The following is a 16367-nucleotide window of genomic DNA, read 5'->3' on the forward strand; positions in this document are numbered from 1 at the left end:
GTTACATGTAATTATGCGGCATATATGGTTTGGATACACAATTTTGTTCGATCTAAATAAGTTGATTTTTCAATTCTATATTATGAATTCGGAAGCATCTATTAACAATCTTATATTATGATTTACTATCATAATACTTGTTTAGAAACATATCAATTTAAGATTTAGAGTTTAAATTTAAAAACGTGAAGGGTCAGTTTGACTAAACCATTGTTATTTATGATATAGGTGAGATTTAAATAATTTAGTTTGTCTAAAGACGTTGTTGCTAAAGAAATTAATAGTTTGCGGGTCGAAAAAAAATAAAGAAAAAAACTAGCTGACATCATCACCTCATCGATAAACATCAGGGGCACTCCAATCGAACCGAACCACTAAACAAACTACCAGAAGAAACTGTGGGGATGGTGAGGCTTCGTAGCGGGGGCGATTCGGGCCCGAGCCCGGACGAACCAGGCTCAAGTGGAACTCATGGCGGAATCCGGCGATTCCCGCTCGCAGCTCAGCCGGAGATAATGAGAGCGGCAGAGAAAGACGATCAATACGCTTCTTTCATCCACGAAGCCTGCCGCGACGCCTTCCGACACCTTTTCGGTACAAGAATTGCTCTTGCTTACCAAAAAGAGGTACCTTTCCTTTTTGAGATTTTTGTAATCACAGCTTTATTATTTATGACGTGTTCGGTTTCTGTGGGTGGGTGGGCAGATGAAACTTGTTGGGCAGATGCTTTACTTTGTTCTGACGACTGGTTCAGGGCAACAAACTTTAGGAGAGGAGTATTGTGACATTATACAGGTTCCTTCTTACACAAACTCTCCATTTTTTTTTTCTGATTAAGAAGCCATCTTTTATTTTAATTTTAGGTTGCAGGACCTTATGGGCTCTCTCCTACACCTGCTAGACGCGCTTTGTTCATACTGTATCAGACTGCAGTTCCCTATATCGCCGAGAGGATTAGGTGATGATATATCTTTTTTTTTTTTTTGAAAACTAACAGAATATGGTTTTGTTAATATATGTACTTTTGTTTTTTTTTTTACAGTTCAAGAGCTGCCACACAAGCGTTTACCTTTGATGAGGATGATCAGTCACCGAGAATGGTTGATCTTCCGTCTTCAGCTTCTTCTGTATTAACTAGGTTCAAAGATAGAGTTCAGAGGTTGTGGCACCGAGCTATTCGAAGATGGCCTGTGGTAATTAATGGTTTAGTTCTTATTGTTTGGTTTGTTTTTCTTCTTTGCTGAGTAATAGGGTGTGTGTGTGTGTGCTTTTGTTCAGGTTCTCCCTGTTGCCCGTGAAGTCTTACAAGTGCTTCTCCGTGCCAATTTGATGCTCTTCTACTTTGAAGGTGACTTTTTTTTTCTTTTTTGAAATTAGATAAAAAACAGTTTTTTTTTTTTTGATGTTCTTTCTTTTCTTTTCAGGTCTATATTATCATATATCGAAACGTGCCTCTGGGGTTCGTTATGTATTCATAGGAAAGCAATTGAATCAGAGACCTAGGTGATGATTTTTTTTTGCTGTTGGATTTTGCCATCAACTAAGTATCTGAACTTCCCTTAACTCTTGATGAGCAGATACCAAATTCTCGGGGTTTTCCTTTTAATCCAGTTGTGCATCCTTGCTGCTGAAGGCTTGCGTCGGAGTAATTTGTCATCTATCACAAGCTCAGTTCAGCAGGCGTCTCTAGGATCTTATCAAACCTCAGGAGGTCTGTCTCACTTTCATGTCCTTAAATTATTAAATAATGTCGTCAAATTATGATATAAACTGGCACCAAACGAAAAAGTTATCAAGAAATGAATGTGAGAGAAGATGGTAACATAGGCTTAAAATATATATAGCTTGTCATGCATTTCAACTTAAAATGGTATGTTTTGTTATTGCAGGGAGAGGGTTGCCTGTTTTAAACGAAGAGGGAAATTTGATTACTCCAGAAGCTGAGAAGGGAAACTGGTCTCCCTCCGATGCAACTTCAACTACCGAGGTACTATATTCATAAACAACTTATAAACCTCTGTTATTCTGAAATCCGCTAATATTATTTGAATACTGATGAGTTTGGAAGAGAGGCACACAACTCTTAGTATAATATTTGGTTTGGCCTCGTGATATCGAAGATTAGATGACCACTTGACTGGTCCTAAGCTGTTTTATTCTTGTGAGACGAGGCCATTTACTAATCCTGTTTTGGGACTATTCTATTGCATTTCTGATTTAAAAAAAAAAGGTCCTTTGTGGTGTATTTTTTAATCTCATCTTTGATCAAGTCAGTTTGTTATGTACTTGTGGTTGCAGGCAGTAGGAAAATGCACTCTCTGCTTAAGCAGCCGTCAGCACCCGACGGCCACTCCTTGTGGTCATGTATTTTGTTGGTAAATAAACCTTCCTCTTCCATTATTTCTAAATCCAAACAATTTCAATCTGTACATTTTGCCTAATATATTGAAAGGGTCATCTTTGATGTGCAGGAGCTGCATTATGGAATGGTGCAATGAGAAGCAAGAATGCCCACTTTGTCGAACACCCAACACCCACTCAAGTTTAGTTTGTTTGTACAATTCTGATTTTTAAGCTCAAACAAGGACACAAAAAAGGCATGGAAAGCAAAGGAAGGGTGAAAGGCCCAAATAGTCCACACAAGGTTCTCTAGTGACAAACTTGGGACAGTAACATATTCTACAAGAACGGAGTCTGTTTTGTCTTGAGACATTTTGAAGTTAAAGATTATCAAGTAATGAGAAGACAGAATAAATGTTCTGGATCCATGCCTGCCCTTTTTTTTATATTTGATATCTACTTCAGAGACCACAGAGGAAGTTTTACATTTCATTGAAAGAAAAGATTGAAACATTTATTCATTAGAAGACCTGAAATAATTTCATATTAGACATAATTCAATTTCAATAACAGTGTTAAAACATGATACAAGCTGAATACTTGGGACTAAGCAACCACAATTTGGTGAAACGTTTTCTTACATTAGCAGCCCACTGTTCAGGTTCTAGTATATGCAATGTTATACTTCAATTCAGGTTAACAAAAGGATCTCATAGATACAGGGAATCAGAACTGTGTCTGGATAGTAAAACTCCGTTGCTCACAGTATTGACTGGAGCTGCTGAATCTCAGCGGAGTCCGACGCATTGTCTTCTTCGAATGGTGATCTGTACACTTCAACCATAGCTTTCCCTTTATCAAGAACTTCAGAAGGAACTGTTTGTAAGAGGCTGCAGACAAGTGGTGTTCTGTTAGCCAAAAAAACACACTCTCCCTTACCCATGTGTGCGGGGTCCTATCTATGTATGTATGGGGATTACCTGTCTAGTGCTGTTAACGCTGTTCCAAGCTGCGACTTCATCAATTCAACAGTTGCGTTTGGATCCTTCCTCGACGCACGTAGAAACAGCGAATCCATTTCTTCCAATGCTCTAAACACACAATACAATCATCACGACTCGCTCTAGCGTAACACAAATGTTAAATTAATACCTGAGGCAGCGATCAACGTCATTAGACGCGGTTTGGGAATAACCAGCATCTGAAGCGTACTGAGCAACCTGAAGAGAGTTAAACAAATCACACATTAATAAACAAACACAAAGGATTGCATTTATAAGAGCTTCTTTAAAAAAAAAAAAAAAAAACTTACGGCTCGAATGTTTACACGCAGGGAACTAGCAGGTCCAGACCTGAGTACCGATCTACATGCCTCGAATTCAGGCTTGTCCACGCTCAAAATTTTCTCTCCAATCATCATATCATAAAAAAATATATTTAGTGTTGTTATATAGGATGATTATACTAAGAAGAATAAAAATACAGAGAGATACCAAGATCTTGAAACTGTAGCTGAGCTAGAATAACTGGTGGTACATATGCTTCAAGTGGATCAAGTCTTTTCCTATTCAAAAGAAACAAGAATCAACCCAAAACCTTTCACTAAGCATTGGAGATTTTTGAGGTCAGTTTGATTTTACCTCTTGACGTACTTATCAATCAAGGTACTCGCCATGGCATCTAAAATATACAAGAAGATCAAAATTCGCGGATCAATGTGAGAATCGAAACTGGTGAAATGTAAGTGTCGGTGTACCGTTAGGGAGGAGGAGGAGGCGGGAGAGGAGGAAGGAGACGGAGATCACTCGTCGGCTCTGTGTCCATACCAGAGGTGACGACGAAGATGCGCATGTAAGCCTTTGGCGGTGGTGGTTTGAAAGTGGGAGGCTCGCTGTAGCGTTTAGTGAAGCCATTCCGGATAACACCACAGGCATATCTATCTTATCGACAATTTTATTATGACTAGAAAAGCCTATAAACAAAAAGAATAACTGTTTTTCGGTTTGGTTCGATTTGGTTTAGTTTGATTTGTTTTGGTCTGATTCGAATTGGTTTGGTTCGATTTGCAGTTGTATCAAACTTCTCCAGCTTCACATCAAACACTGTCTTCTCCTCTGCTTTTTCAATTCCAGGCTCTTGTTTTGCTCTCTCCCTCATGCCATGGGACGAAATCATCAGTTGTTTTGGAAGCCACATGTGTTTATTAAGTGCATGACCAATTTGTTTCCGCTCTTTTGGAGACAATGCAGCTATACGCTCAGCTAGCGCCACGATCTTGCTTGAAGGCTTGCGTGTAGGACCATGTGGATCATAAAATGATGGGTACTTGTATTTCTTGGGTTGAGTTGTGTAAATACATAAATAATCTTGCTGCAAGAAACGCACTTGCACAAATCAGTTTACTTTGGGTTGTCATTGGTGAGAATGAACGTCCAAGACTTTTCTGGGCCGGCCCCTTGGGCCAAATTTCTTTTTCTTTTTCCAAAATTTTGAATTGAAAATTTAGTTTAAAAAAAAAAAGTTAACATAACAATTTTCTTAATATGTTATGAGAATTTGTGATAAATCTAATTATAAAAAATATATTAAATAAATTTAGGCAAGGAAATCATATATTAACATTTCTGTTAAAGTTTAGTGGAAGCACCGTAGCTTATTGGTTAAGGTTTAAAGGTTTCTACACTCAGGTCTGGGGTTCAAATCCCAGACTATGCAATTTATTGTAGATTACAGAAAATCCAGGTTTCAAGTCCCAGAGAGAGCGGTTTATTAAACAATTATGCAGACTACAGAGAAAACGCTTGCAAGGAATCTTCAACATGGTGCAAGTAAATCTGGCCAGACGTGAATCTTCATAGGACGGCTCAGGTGATGCAGTTAGGCGTAGGTCTTTATAAGGCAGGTAGTATTGTCAGTTGTCGAATCGTCTATATAATATTTTCTATATCATAATTGTAAGATCATAATAAATCAACGTTAAAAAAAAACATTTCTGTTACCGTAGTTTCATTTAAAAGACTTTCTTATAAGAAAAAACAACCAAATTGCAGAAAAACAAGAGAAATTGGGCCATAGGCCACTGCACTATTTGACCTCTCCTCCAAGGCCCCCCCTGGTTAGACCATCTAGTTTACACTATTCGATATTTTTTTCTTCTTTTAAACATTTCATATTATTTTATTTCTTTAATCTAATTAATTATTTAATGCTTATTTTATTTTTAACATATACAATAATTTTGTTTAGAACGAAAAATTGCGTCACTTTCCCGAACTCTGATTTTAGTTATAACAATTGAATTGAATAATGTAAAAGAAAAAACATTGCAAATGGAAAAGAGGTGATACAAAATAAAAATGTGTGTTTACGGAAGTACCCATTAATGATTTATTGATATGGGTCATCTTGTGAAACGGCCAGAGAGAGAGAGAAAGAGAGAGGCAAAAACTCAAAACGTTTGGCATCGAAAGCGACTTCCTTTATTCACACTGCCATGACCATGTTCTTCATTGATGACCGTTTTACCCTCAGAGGGAAGAGAGAGAAAAATGTGAAAGCACTATCTCTAATTTCTCTCTCTCAGTCTCTCTCTCCTCTGCAAAGCTTCAGAACTCTGGCAGAAGGAAAAGATGATGGGGTTTTTAACTTTATCCTCCAAATAATTTCTCTTCGTCTCTCCCACACAGTCCCTACAGTTGTACATTTCCTTCTCTTTAACACACATTTATGTGTGTTTCCTCACTCTCTCTCTCCTCTCTTCTCTCTCCATCTCTATCTCAGTCTGTGTTTCTGTCGCTTGAGCACTCAATGAAACACTGTAAACAGAGCCAGAAGGATGTGATGTAACGATAAAAATCAAGACTTTTCCCTCAGTGAAAGTTAAAAAAAATAATAGAAATAAAAAGAAAAAAACATCAATTTGGGTAGAGTTTCTTATCATAGAAAAAAAATCTAATGTCGGTACGTATGGTTCTCTTCTCTATCTTCTTCTTCTTCTTCTTCTTCTTCTTCATGGAGAGTTAAAAGGTTTTCTTTTTTTTTTCCTTAGCAAATTTGGGTTAAGCAAAAACGCAGTCGTTTTTAGCTTGTGCGCATGTTGAAATGGCCCTGCTTACAGAAGTCGTCCTTCTGGGATCTCTCATCTGTTTGAGCTTTGGGACTACTGTAAATTCAGACAATGGTAAGTGCATGTTTGACTTTGAAGTTGTTTTGTCATGACAATGAGATCTGGGTACTTGCCACTTTCTTGTTTTTTTTTTTAAATTCCTTTGTTGACTTCTCTAGTATTCTGTTATCAAAAGAAGCTGAATAAATTAGGGTTTGAGTTTTGAATCTTCTTGGAAGTTGAATTTATTAAACTAATTAATTTTTTTCGGAAGCGCTGACTAATTTTATTTTATTTTGGTTTATGTGCGTGTGGTTAATAAAATATCCTAATTAAAAAAAAAGGAGCAACGTTGCTGGAGATTAAGAAGTCATTCAAAGATGTGAACAATGTGCTCTATGACTGGACAGGTTCACCTTCTTCGGACTATTGTGTCTGGAGAGGTGTTACTTGTGATAACGTCACCTTCAATGTTGTTGCTCTGTAAGTTTCATCTCTTTTTTCTTTTTGGTGTTTGGTTTGATATTCTCTCGGAAAAGTTCTAATTTGTTTTGTGTCTCTCTCTCTCTATGTTGTCTAGTAATTTGTCAGATTTGAATCTTGATGGAGAAATCTCACCTGCTATTGGAGATCTAAAGAGCCTCTTATCTATGTAAGTACTGTTTTAAAACAATCACTGTAGCTATTGGAGATAAAAAAAAAAGTTAAAATACTTTTTTTTTTTTTTTTTGTGACTTAGTGGTGATTAGTTGTTGTCTTTTTTTTTTTTTTAAAACCCAGTGATCTCCGAGGTAATCGTTTATCTGGGCAAATTCCTGATGAGATTGGTGACTGTTCTTCTTTGCAAAATTTGTAAGCACTTTAATTAATGAAAACTAATTTGTGTTGAAGTTTTGTATCCACTACAAGTGGTTGAAGTTTTGTTTCATTACAGGGACTTGTCTTTTAATGAATTAAGTGGTGACATACCGTTCTCGATTTCCAAGTTGAAGCAACTTGAGCAGCTGTAAGTTTCTTGCAGCCAATGTAAAGTATATATCTCAGATTCTCACCTTGTGGAATATAAATTTTTCCTTTTTTCTTAAACCAGGATCCTCAAGAACAATCAATTGATAGGACCGATTCCTTCAACGCTTTCTCAGATTCCAAACCTGAAAATTCTGTAAGTTCTTCTGATACTTGCATATTTTTAGCTATATATATATGTATTTACCAGTGTGTGAATTGTCTTCCAGGGACCTGGTACAGAATAAACTGAGTGGGGAGATACCAAGACTTATTTATTGGAATGAAGTTCTTCAATATCTGTAAGTGTTCCATTGCTCTGAAGCTTTTGACTCTTTCCATGTACCTTGTGATGATGATGACTGTTGTTATATGATTTTGGCAGCGGATTGCGCGGAAACAACTTGGTTGGTAACCTTTCTCCAGATTTGTGTCAGCTTACAGGTCTATGGTATTTGTAAGTCGAATGGATTTCCTCTTTCCCCTCTCACTTTTTTTCAAAATATGAATGAAATCTCTGACTTTTGTTTTTATTTATACAATCAGTGATGTGAGGAACAACAGTTTGACGGGTAGTATCCCTGAGACGATAGGAAATTGCACTGCCTTCCAGGTTTTGTATGTCCCCTGTCTCTCTCTGCTTCTTCTATACATATCCTTATTTGCAGTTTGAAGTTTGCTGAAAATAGTTTTGGTTTATTGTTAACAACTCTCAGGGACTTGTCCTATAATCAGCTAACTGGGGAGATTCCTTTCGACATTGGTTTCCTGCAAGTGGCCACATTGTTAGACTCCTCTTCTTTCTTCTCTCTGTTCCATATCTGGCGAATCCTTTGTTTTGTTTCGCTTACAAGAAGTTTTGGTCTATATCTTCTTTTAGATCATTGCAAGGCAACCAGCTTTCTGGGAAGATACCATCAGTGATTGGTCTCATGCAAGCTCTTGCAGTCTTGTTAGTAACTTTTTCTTCTAAATCAAGAAAGCTAATTTCAACTTTTTAATATAATCTTTAAGAGGTTTCATTATTTTTCTTTTGCTTATACAGAGATCTAAGTGGCAACATGCTGAGTGGGCCTATCCCTCCAATTCTGGGGAATTTGACTTTCACAGAGAAATTGTAAGCTTTGGATTTATACAATGCAGAAGGCTTTTCACTACTACTATATGAAAAGCCTGATGACTTTTTTATAACAGTTTAGTTTGAAGTTATAGTGATTTACCATTTTTTTGCTTTTTTATCTACAGGTACTTGCACAGTAACAAGCTGACTGGTTCAATACCACCTGAGCTTGGAAACATGTCAAAACTCCATTACTTGTACGACCAACCATATTTCTTCACCTGTGTTTTGCCATTACATTTTACTATGAACTTTTGTTTCAATCATCAAATAATTTTGCAGGGAGCTCAACGATAATCGTTTAACAGGTCATATACCACCAGAGCTTGGGAAGCTTACAGACTTGTTTGATCTGTAAGTAAACGACTCCCTTTTAGCTTTACCTGTTTTTTTTAATATTAATGTGAACTATTTACTTACATTTTTAGGAATGTGGCTAACAATAACCTGGAAGGACTTATACCTGATCACCTGAGCTCATGTACGAATCTAAACAGCTTGTAAGTGTCTCTTTCCTATTAATTTTTTTTAAAAAAAAAACTCTTATGTTTTAAGAATAGTTGCTTCTCTATGTGGTTTTTGTATCTTCTCACAAATTGTATGGTGCAGGAATGTTCATGGGAACAAGTTCAGCGGAACCATTCCCCGAGCGTTTCAAAAGCTTGAGAGCATGACTTACCTGTAAGTAATTGACGCTTAAAAATATTTACCACTGTTTTTAATTGTTTGGGGGGAATATTAATGCATTTTATTGGTTCAACCAGTAATCTCTCAAACAACAATATCAGAGGTCCAATCCCGGTTGAGCTATCTCGTATCGGCAACTTAGATACACTGTAAGCATTTTTTTTTTAATTTTGTTTTCATGTGTCTTGTCCTATGGCTATTTATTTATCTGTGACCTCTTTTTTTTTTTGTAAAGGGATCTTTCAAACAACAAGATAAATGGCAACATTCCTTCCTCCCTGGGTGATTTAGAGCATCTTCTCAAGATGTGAGCATATCCCCTTTTTCTTGTTTCGTTTTGTTTTGAGTCAAAAAGATGAATGAATGGTTGTATGATGAAATGTGGCGCGTTCTTGTTTATAGGAACTTAAGCAGAAACCATATAACGGGTCAAATTCCTGCCGACTTCGGAAATTTGAGAAGCATCATGGAGATGTAAGAACTAGTATATTCTATTTGCTTTTGTTTAAGAGACTTCTTTTTAACATTTTCACATTCCTGCTCTGAATCTATATTGTCCTTTTGGTTACAGAGATCTTTCAAATAATGATATCTCGGGCCCAATTCCGGAAGAGCTTAACCAACTGCAGAATATGTATATGTTGTAAGCAAATCTTCCTCTTAACTTACTTGTACGTTGTTGAGAATTTTCCACACTATGGTTTTTGTGATCTATCTAATCTAATGTTATATAAATCCTTTGCAGGAGACTGGAAAATAATAACTTGACCGGTAATGTTGGTTCATTAGTCAACTGTCTCAGTCTTACTGTATTGTAAGTAGACTCCAACATTGGTACTGATTTTTTTTTTTGTATGGTAACTTTGTCCTAAGAACTTTAACCCCTGCACTCTTTGCTAACTTCCTGTAGGAATGTTTCTTACAACAACCTAGTTGGTGATATTCCTAAGAGCAATAACTTCTCTAGATTTTCTCCCGACAGGTATGGTTAGTTACCGTGTATTTTATTTTATTGACACTTGACACTGCTCATCTCTTTTTTTGGTTTCTTCTAAAGCTTCATTGGCAATCCTGGGCTTTGTGGTAGTTGGGTAAACTCGCCTTGTCATGTTTCTCGTCCAACAGTACGAGGTATAGTTTATCTCTCTCTCTCTCTCTCTCTCTCCTAAAATGTAATGCTTCTCAACCACCACCAACCCTTTGTTTCGTTTTTGCACAAGCAGTGTCAATCTCAAGAGCAGCTATTCTTGGGATAGCTATAGGGGGATTCCTCATCCTTGTCATGGTCCTTATAGCAGCTTGCCGGCCTCATAATCCTCCTCCCTTTCTCGATGGATCACTTGACAAACCAGGTTCTCTTTTCTTTAACTCCTTTCTTCCAATTGTTTGTTTTGTAAAATCCAATAACAATAGCTGATCCTAGTAATTTTCTTGCAGTAACCTATTCTCACCCGAAGCTGGTCATCCTTCACATGAACATGGCACTCCACGTCTACGAGGACATCATGCGAATGACAGAGAATCTCAGCGAGAAGTACATCATCGGCCACGGAGCATCCAGCACCGTCTACAAATGCGTTTTAAAGAACTGCAAACCCGTCGCGATCAAGCGTCTCTACTCTCACAGCAACCCGCAGTCAGTGAAACAGTTCGAGACCGAGCTCGAGCTGCTCAGCAGCATCAAACACAGAAACCTCGTGAGCCTGCAAGCCTATTCCCTCTCTCCCTTGGGAAGCCTTCTCTTCTACGACTACATGGACAACGGCAGCCTCTGGGATCTTCTCCACGGCCCTGCCAAGAAGAAGAAGAACACTCTTCTCGATTGGGACACGCGGCTCAAGATAGCGTACGGCGCTGCGCAAGGGCTAGCGTATCTGCACCACGACTGCAGTCCGAGGATAATACACAGAGATGTGAAGTCTTCGAATATTCTCTTGGACAAGGACTTGGAGGCTCGTTTGACTGATTTTGGAATCGCGAAGAGTTTGTGCGTCTCGAAGTCACATACTTCCACTTACGTCATGGGGACGATCGGTTACATAGACCCCGAGTACGCGCGCACCTCGCGACTCACGGAGAAGTCAGATGTCTACAGCTACGGGATAGTACTGCTGGAGCTGTTGACCGGGAGGAAAGCCGTTGATGACGAGTTCAACCTCCACCATCTGATAATGTCCAAGACCGTGAGCAACGCCGTCATGGAGATGGCGGATCCGGATATCACGTCTACTTGCAAGGATCTCGCGGTGGTGAAGAAGGTTTTCCAGCTCGCTCTGCTGTGCACCAAGAGGCAGCCCAACGATCGGCCCACCATGCACCAGGTGGTTCGTGTCCTCGGCAGCTTTATGTTTTCGGAACAGCCGCCAGCAGCCAACGCGGTAGCTGCAGCAGCAGCCGCCACGTCGGCAACGCTGGCCTCTTCGTGCTACGTGGATGAGTATGCGAATCTCAAGGCTCCTCACAATGTCAACTGCTCTTCCATGAGTGCTTCGGATGCTGAGCTCTTTCTTCGATTTGGACAAGTCATTTCTCAGAACAGTGTGTGAAGAATAACATGTTTGGTGGTGCGTTTTCTAAGGAGGACGTTAGTATGCCTTTGTAAAACACTGTGCACGACCTTATTGTTTAGGTATAAGAGTGTTAATATATTTTCAGACAGACCACCTTAGACTTGCTATATTCTATCTTCACTATTTTATCATTTGGGAAATTAATTGAATTATTGAATCCCCTGCATTATTCATTACTTGTTCCACAACCTATTGGTTTTAAAATGATTTAAAATATTTTTTCATCAAGATAGATAGTATTAATTCAAAATCAGTCTGATGGTATAACTAGCGAGAAGAGTATATGCTAACAACATGAACCAAGATGCAGCACCCAAGAAAAGACTTCAGCCATAAGAAACGGCTGAGCGAATAAAACTTGACTCGCGACCATCTTCTCACCGAAGAGAAGTCAAGTCGCAATCCATGATCCACTAGACGACTCAGTGTTACTGAAGAACTTCGGTTGATTCTTTTGTAAGATACATTTGGTTTAATCATTTTTATATAATTTTAATGTGTAATTAAAATTTTTACTTCCCCAAAAGTATAAGCATCTATTTATTCTAATGTAAGATACACTTGGTTAAGACTCTCGCCCTATTCTTATTAGCTACCGTTGGAAATGAGTCATATTTTTGTGTCATATGCCTTTCCAATTGTGTTCTATGATTGATGGTCTTCAGTTATACAGGAGTAAGTATTTGTGTGATATATGTTATGGAATATTATGGTATTAAATTGTTTTACAAATTCTAAATATTTTCAAATTTTACTCGATCTTCAAATTAAAATCACTTTTTATCAAAAAATAAAAAATTAAAATCTCATGTTGAATTACTTCACAAATCATTCAATATTAATAAAAACAACTCACTTCAATTCAATTTTTTTACTTAGAACACATTAATATATAGCACGATTTATATGTTGGTTTTACGATAAGTACATAATTAACATAATAGTAAATATATATATAGATATAGTTTATTCTTCTGATCTTTAATGGGCTAAGTAAACAATAATGTTTTCATTTTGAAATCACATCTGAGTTTTGCTACCCTTGTTCAATTTGAACCTGAAAAACAAATATCATGTTAAATTTTAGAAAATGTTCATAATAATACACAGCTAAATTTTTATTAACAATTTAATACACTAATTTCTTTCGCGTACAAGTATACCAACTATTTGTTTTTCAGTTTAGGTCACTAACTTTTAATTTATTAGAATAATAATTTTATCTATTTGATATTAATTTATAAATACCTTTTTGATCAGGCTAAGAATAGAAACTAGATGGTCTTCCATTATTGTGAGTCGGGCCAAATCATCAACTCTATGCGGGTCTTGCCAGTTCCTTGTAGATTAGTAAACATTCGTTTAAGTAAACAAATAGTTGATACTATTATTATTAAGTAAATGTTTTAACATAATTTACAATCATGCTTGTCTTTTTTGATTATTTACCTCAGAATTGATGTATTCTCATCAAGCAATTCTCTAGCTTCTCCCAGTTCAATTACCTTATCATCTTCTTGAAGCTTAATATTGATTATATAGATAAAGTAAAATTAAACTATTCTTTTTTAAAAAAAATGAAGTACAATTCTTTTAAACACTTTGTTATTTTCTGTACCTGGACTTCATCTCTGCAATAAAAATAGCAAATTAGACAGTCTGGTCTATGTATATGGATATATTTGACTAACAATTATTACTGTATCAATTATTAAACATTTACAATTGTACCTTCCAGAAGAATGATTATGATTTTCATTGGGATTTTTATTCTTGAACAGCTTCATCAACGTCTAAGATTTAGATACAACAACACAAATGTAGAATTTAAGCGCAGTATTTCGTAAAATTGGCAAATGAAAAATAAGATATTTTCTGATGACTAGTGTGTAAATCAAACCTTTTTTGTGTAGGATCTCCTAAATGCATACATACAACAAAATCATAGATATTAAATTTAATTAGAAAACCAAAAAAAATCAGTGCTAATATAATTTTATATATTAATAGAAAAACCGAAAGATCAAACCTCTCTTCACGTTCATATTCTGACATATTGGAAAGCCTCTCCAAGATTCTACCAAGAGGTCTGCAATTTTATACGCATATTTTTCTAAGAAAATATTGGTAATTTTGAATCTACAGTTGACAAAGTATTTAAAATAACATCTCAGAATCCATATAAATGAGTTCTTATATTTCTTATAACTGGAGTGAATTACCATGTCCATTTTCAAATTATAACCAGTTTAAAATAAAATAGATATAAAAAAGACGCAAGAGAAAGCTGAACCATTGGGTATTCTTAAAATTATTTGAAAAGGATAGAAATATATTAAATAGTTTAATAAGTTCAAAAATTACAATGTTTTCGTGGGTTTTCTTAAATTGAAAAATCATAGCTGTTTTTTTTTATAAATTACTATGAAATTCATTATTTTATTTTTAAAAATTCTTAGTTGGAATATAACTACGATGTCCAATCTTAAACCAATCCAACCTCGATTCGAACTAGTCCATCATAAAACCTAATGATATAAAAAAAGTTTCACTTTTTGTATCTGATAACTGAATTATCATCCAGAAAACACTAATCTAAAACTACACTTATAGAAAATTAAGGATTCATTTGATCAAAACCAGAATTTAAAGGGAACCGTATCAAATTAGAGTAATATAATAGCTTCTTTCTTTTTGGTAAAAAAGTAATAGACTAGTTTAAAAAAAAAAGTAATAGTAAGCTTTTGTTTGTAAAATGAAAATTTACAAAAGCAAAACCTAAAATCTTGATTAAACCCTCCAACATGATATATGTCGTTGCATGTTCAATCCAATACAGATATTATATGTTCAAACATTTTATAGTTATCGAAAAAGTAAATTAAAAGATCAAAAGGACCTGGAATGAGGATAGAAAAGGTTTGGCTTGGAGGTGGGAGAAAAGACGAGGAGAATTATATCACTATCGCACAATACCGCCATTTCCTCAGCCTTTTTTAAAAGCCCCTTTTTACGTTTTGAGTATTTGCTACTTTTCTCCTTTGGGCATTCTATTTTCTTCAATTCTATTTTCTTCCTTCCCATTTTTTAATTTGTCTTGGTACTTCTTGAAATGTCCTCTTATTTATATGAATTTATAAATACTATTTGGAGAAAGTTTATCCTAGGATCATCAAATTTGTGATAAGAGATCTCGACTAAATAAATGTTTTTAAAATTTTAATTAATAGTTTAAATACATCGTAGATACTATTGTAAAAATTCTGTAAATTAATAATGTTGGGACTATAATATTTTTTTAATTTACAAAAAGGTTCTTTTTCTAGATTTTTTATTTATTTTAGAATAAATTATTTTTAAAAATAAACAAAATAATTTATTTTACCGTATATGCACTAATTAAAATTTTTAAATTTGATTTTCATGTTATTTTATTGTATTATTTGGTGTATATAAATATTCTTTATAAAATTTAAGCGTGGTTTAGATATAATTTTACTACATATAAGAAAAAAAATAATGAAATGTTAAGAAAATATAGAGATAATTATATTGTGAAATAAAGAAAATAATACAATTGTTTGTTTGTACATATATAAAACTTATATATACAAAAATTATTAATTGATGATTTCAACGAGACCATATATTTGCATAGGATTTTATAAAATATTATTATCTTATTACTTTATCGATTTATGTTATATTTTAAACCTCCCAATTCAGGACCAGAAAAAATAATTAATTTATGGGACATTTGCTAAAACCAACCCAAATATTCAAGTCAAATGTAAAAGTATACCCCACTTTCAGTCAAATGCAAAACCAACCTAAAGGAGTAGTGAAAGTACTATTAAACCCTTATGATCAAACAAAAAACAGAAATGTATTTTACGTTTCTATCCTTTGGAAGTCTACACGTAATAAAAGAAGTCTACATATATATAGACTTCCTACGAAGTCTACTTTATATACTTGTTTTGTAGTCTACACTCTAATTTGATCTAATAATTTAATTTTAAAAATGCATAAAAATAATTATTGTGATATTTTTAACTAATTATCAATATAATGGATAATATGAAGTAAATAAATTAAAATTTCATATAATCGAACAATTTTGAAGAATATATACTAATTTGGTTATCATGTGTTAGACTATGTTCATAGTTTACAAACAAAAGGTTCTAACATGTTATGTCTTTTAGTAGTTGATTTCAAAGGGTTAGATTTTAGATTTTGTTTTTTTTTTGTTTTATTAACTTAAATCTGCATATTAATGTTTAGTAGTTTATATTTTGTATAAATGAGACTTTTTGATTATCAAACAAAACATTTAGGGTTTGAGATTTGTGGTTTAGGGTTTCGTAGGCCTACAATAAAGTCTATTTATCTGAAGACGTCTTTTTCAGTCTATATTTTTCAATTTGTTTTACAAAAAATCATTATATTTAAACTAAGTTAAGTTCCTTACGAATAAAAAAGTGAAATCATATACTATAACTATTAAAAAATAAAAAAATAAATTTAATAAATCATA

General features: G+C 34.9%; 4 protein-coding genes across 5 annotated transcripts; 2 read left to right on the plus strand and 2 right to left on the minus strand.

The window, feature by feature from the left end:
- Window positions 1-277: 277 nt before the first annotated feature.
- LOC111200372 (peroxisome biogenesis factor 10) lies at window positions 278-2907 on the plus strand. The gene is made up of 10 exons (XM_048741420.1): window positions 278-626; window positions 706-795; window positions 864-958; window positions 1043-1193; window positions 1279-1348; window positions 1425-1503; window positions 1578-1711; window positions 1890-1987; window positions 2299-2375; window positions 2472-2907. Exons 1-10 carry the CDS (start codon window positions 405-407, stop codon window positions 2572-2574), a joined length of 1119 nt encoding a protein of 372 aa, XP_048597377.1. The 5' UTR covers window positions 278-404; the 3' UTR covers window positions 2575-2907.
- Window positions 2868-4304, minus strand: LOC106420462. Its single transcript, XM_048741421.1, has 7 exons — window positions 4097-4304; window positions 3981-4020; window positions 3834-3904; window positions 3653-3747; window positions 3493-3560; window positions 3321-3431; window positions 2868-3230 (listed from the first exon to the last, which is right to left on the minus strand). Exons 1-7 carry the CDS (start codon window positions 4272-4274, stop codon window positions 3101-3103), a joined length of 693 nt encoding a protein of 230 aa, XP_048597378.1. The 5' UTR covers window positions 4275-4304; the 3' UTR covers window positions 2868-3100.
- A 1552-nt stretch (window positions 4305-5856) lies between these two features.
- LOC106363672 (LRR receptor-like serine/threonine-protein kinase ERECTA) lies at window positions 5857-12000 on the plus strand. Its single transcript, XM_048741422.1, has 26 exons — window positions 5857-6300; window positions 6389-6520; window positions 6790-6928; window positions 7026-7097; window positions 7226-7297; window positions 7380-7451; window positions 7536-7607; window positions 7681-7752; window positions 7836-7907; window positions 7997-8068; window positions 8167-8235; window positions 8331-8402; window positions 8496-8567; window positions 8696-8767; window positions 8853-8924; window positions 8999-9070; window positions 9180-9251; window positions 9335-9406; window positions 9493-9564; window positions 9660-9731; window positions 9829-9900; window positions 10003-10071; window positions 10168-10239; window positions 10315-10388; window positions 10481-10609; window positions 10695-12000. Exons 2-26 carry the CDS (start codon window positions 6442-6444, stop codon window positions 11801-11803), a joined length of 2964 nt encoding a protein of 987 aa, XP_048597379.1. The 5' UTR covers window positions 5857-6300; window positions 6389-6441; the 3' UTR covers window positions 11804-12000.
- A 686-nt stretch (window positions 12001-12686) lies between these two features.
- Window positions 12687-15145, minus strand: LOC111200626 (agamous-like MADS-box protein AGL65). 2 transcript variants are annotated; one of them, XM_048741423.1, is made up of 8 exons: window positions 14727-15145; window positions 13857-13916; window positions 13728-13746; window positions 13559-13620; window positions 13446-13458; window positions 13277-13332; window positions 13076-13166; window positions 12687-12884 (listed from the first exon to the last, which is right to left on the minus strand). In XM_048741423.1, the coding sequence occupies exons 1-8, from the start codon at window positions 14909-14911 to the stop codon at window positions 12864-12866; spliced, it is 507 nt and encodes a 168-aa protein (XP_048597380.1). In that variant the 5' UTR covers window positions 14912-15145; the 3' UTR covers window positions 12687-12863. The 2 variants fall into 2 exon arrangements, with proteins under 2 accessions (XP_048597380.1, XP_022547570.2); XM_022691849.2 differs by having other exon boundaries at window positions 13277-13350; window positions 14727-15128.
- Window positions 15146-16367: the final 1222 nt, after the last annotated feature.

This window comes from Brassica napus, chromosome A9, assembly GCF_020379485.1.
Source record: "Brassica napus cultivar Da-Ae chromosome A9, Da-Ae, whole genome shotgun sequence".
In the NCBI taxonomy this organism is placed as follows: domain Eukaryota; kingdom Viridiplantae; phylum Streptophyta; class Magnoliopsida; order Brassicales; family Brassicaceae; genus Brassica; species Brassica napus.

Bases quoted from the DNA above. Each gene is read 5' to 3' on its own strand.
- LOC111200372 (XM_048741420.1), top strand. From the start codon at position 405: ATGGTGAGGCTTCGTAGCGGGGGCGATTCGGGCCCGAGCCCGGACGAA. The intron at 959-1,042 runs GTGATGATATAT...TTTTTTTTACAG, and splicing joins TATATCGCCGAGAGGATTAG to TTCAAGAGCTGCCACACAAG. The intron at 1,712-1,889 runs GTCTGTCTCACT...TTGTTATTGCAG, and splicing joins ATCTTATCAAACCTCAGGAG to GGAGAGGGTTGCCTGTTTTA.
- LOC106420462 (XM_048741421.1), bottom strand. From the start codon at position 4,274: ATGCCTGTGGTGTTATCCGGAATGGCTTCACTAAACGCTACAGCGAGC. The intron at 3,905-3,980 runs GTAAAATCAAAC...TCTTTTGAATAG, and splicing joins ATTGATAAGTACGTCAAGAG to GAAAAGACTTGATCCACTTG. The intron at 3,432-3,492 runs GTATTAATTTAA...TTGTGTGTTTAG, and splicing joins GACGTTGATCGCTGCCTCAG to AGCATTGGAAGAAATGGATT.
- LOC111200626 (XM_022691849.2), bottom strand. From the start codon at position 14,911: ATGGGAAGGAAGAAAATAGAATTGAAGAAAATAGAATGCCCAAAGGAG. The intron at 13,167-13,276 runs GTAAATAATCAA...CTAATCTACAAG, and splicing joins GAGAATACATCAATTCTGAG to GAACTGGCAAGACCCGCATA. The intron at 12,885-13,075 runs GTATTTATAAAT...TTTGTTTTTCAG, and splicing joins TTCTTAGCCTGATCAAAAAG to GTTCAAATTGAACAAGGGTA.
- LOC106363672 (XM_048741422.1), top strand. From the start codon at position 6,442: ATGGCCCTGCTTACAGAAGTCGTCCTTCTGGGATCTCTCATCTGTTTG. The intron at 9,901-10,002 runs GTAAGCAAATCT...AATCCTTTGCAG, and splicing joins CTGCAGAATATGTATATGTT to GAGACTGGAAAATAATAACT. The intron at 10,610-10,694 runs GTTCTCTTTTCT...ATTTTCTTGCAG, and splicing joins TGGATCACTTGACAAACCAG to TAACCTATTCTCACCCGAAG.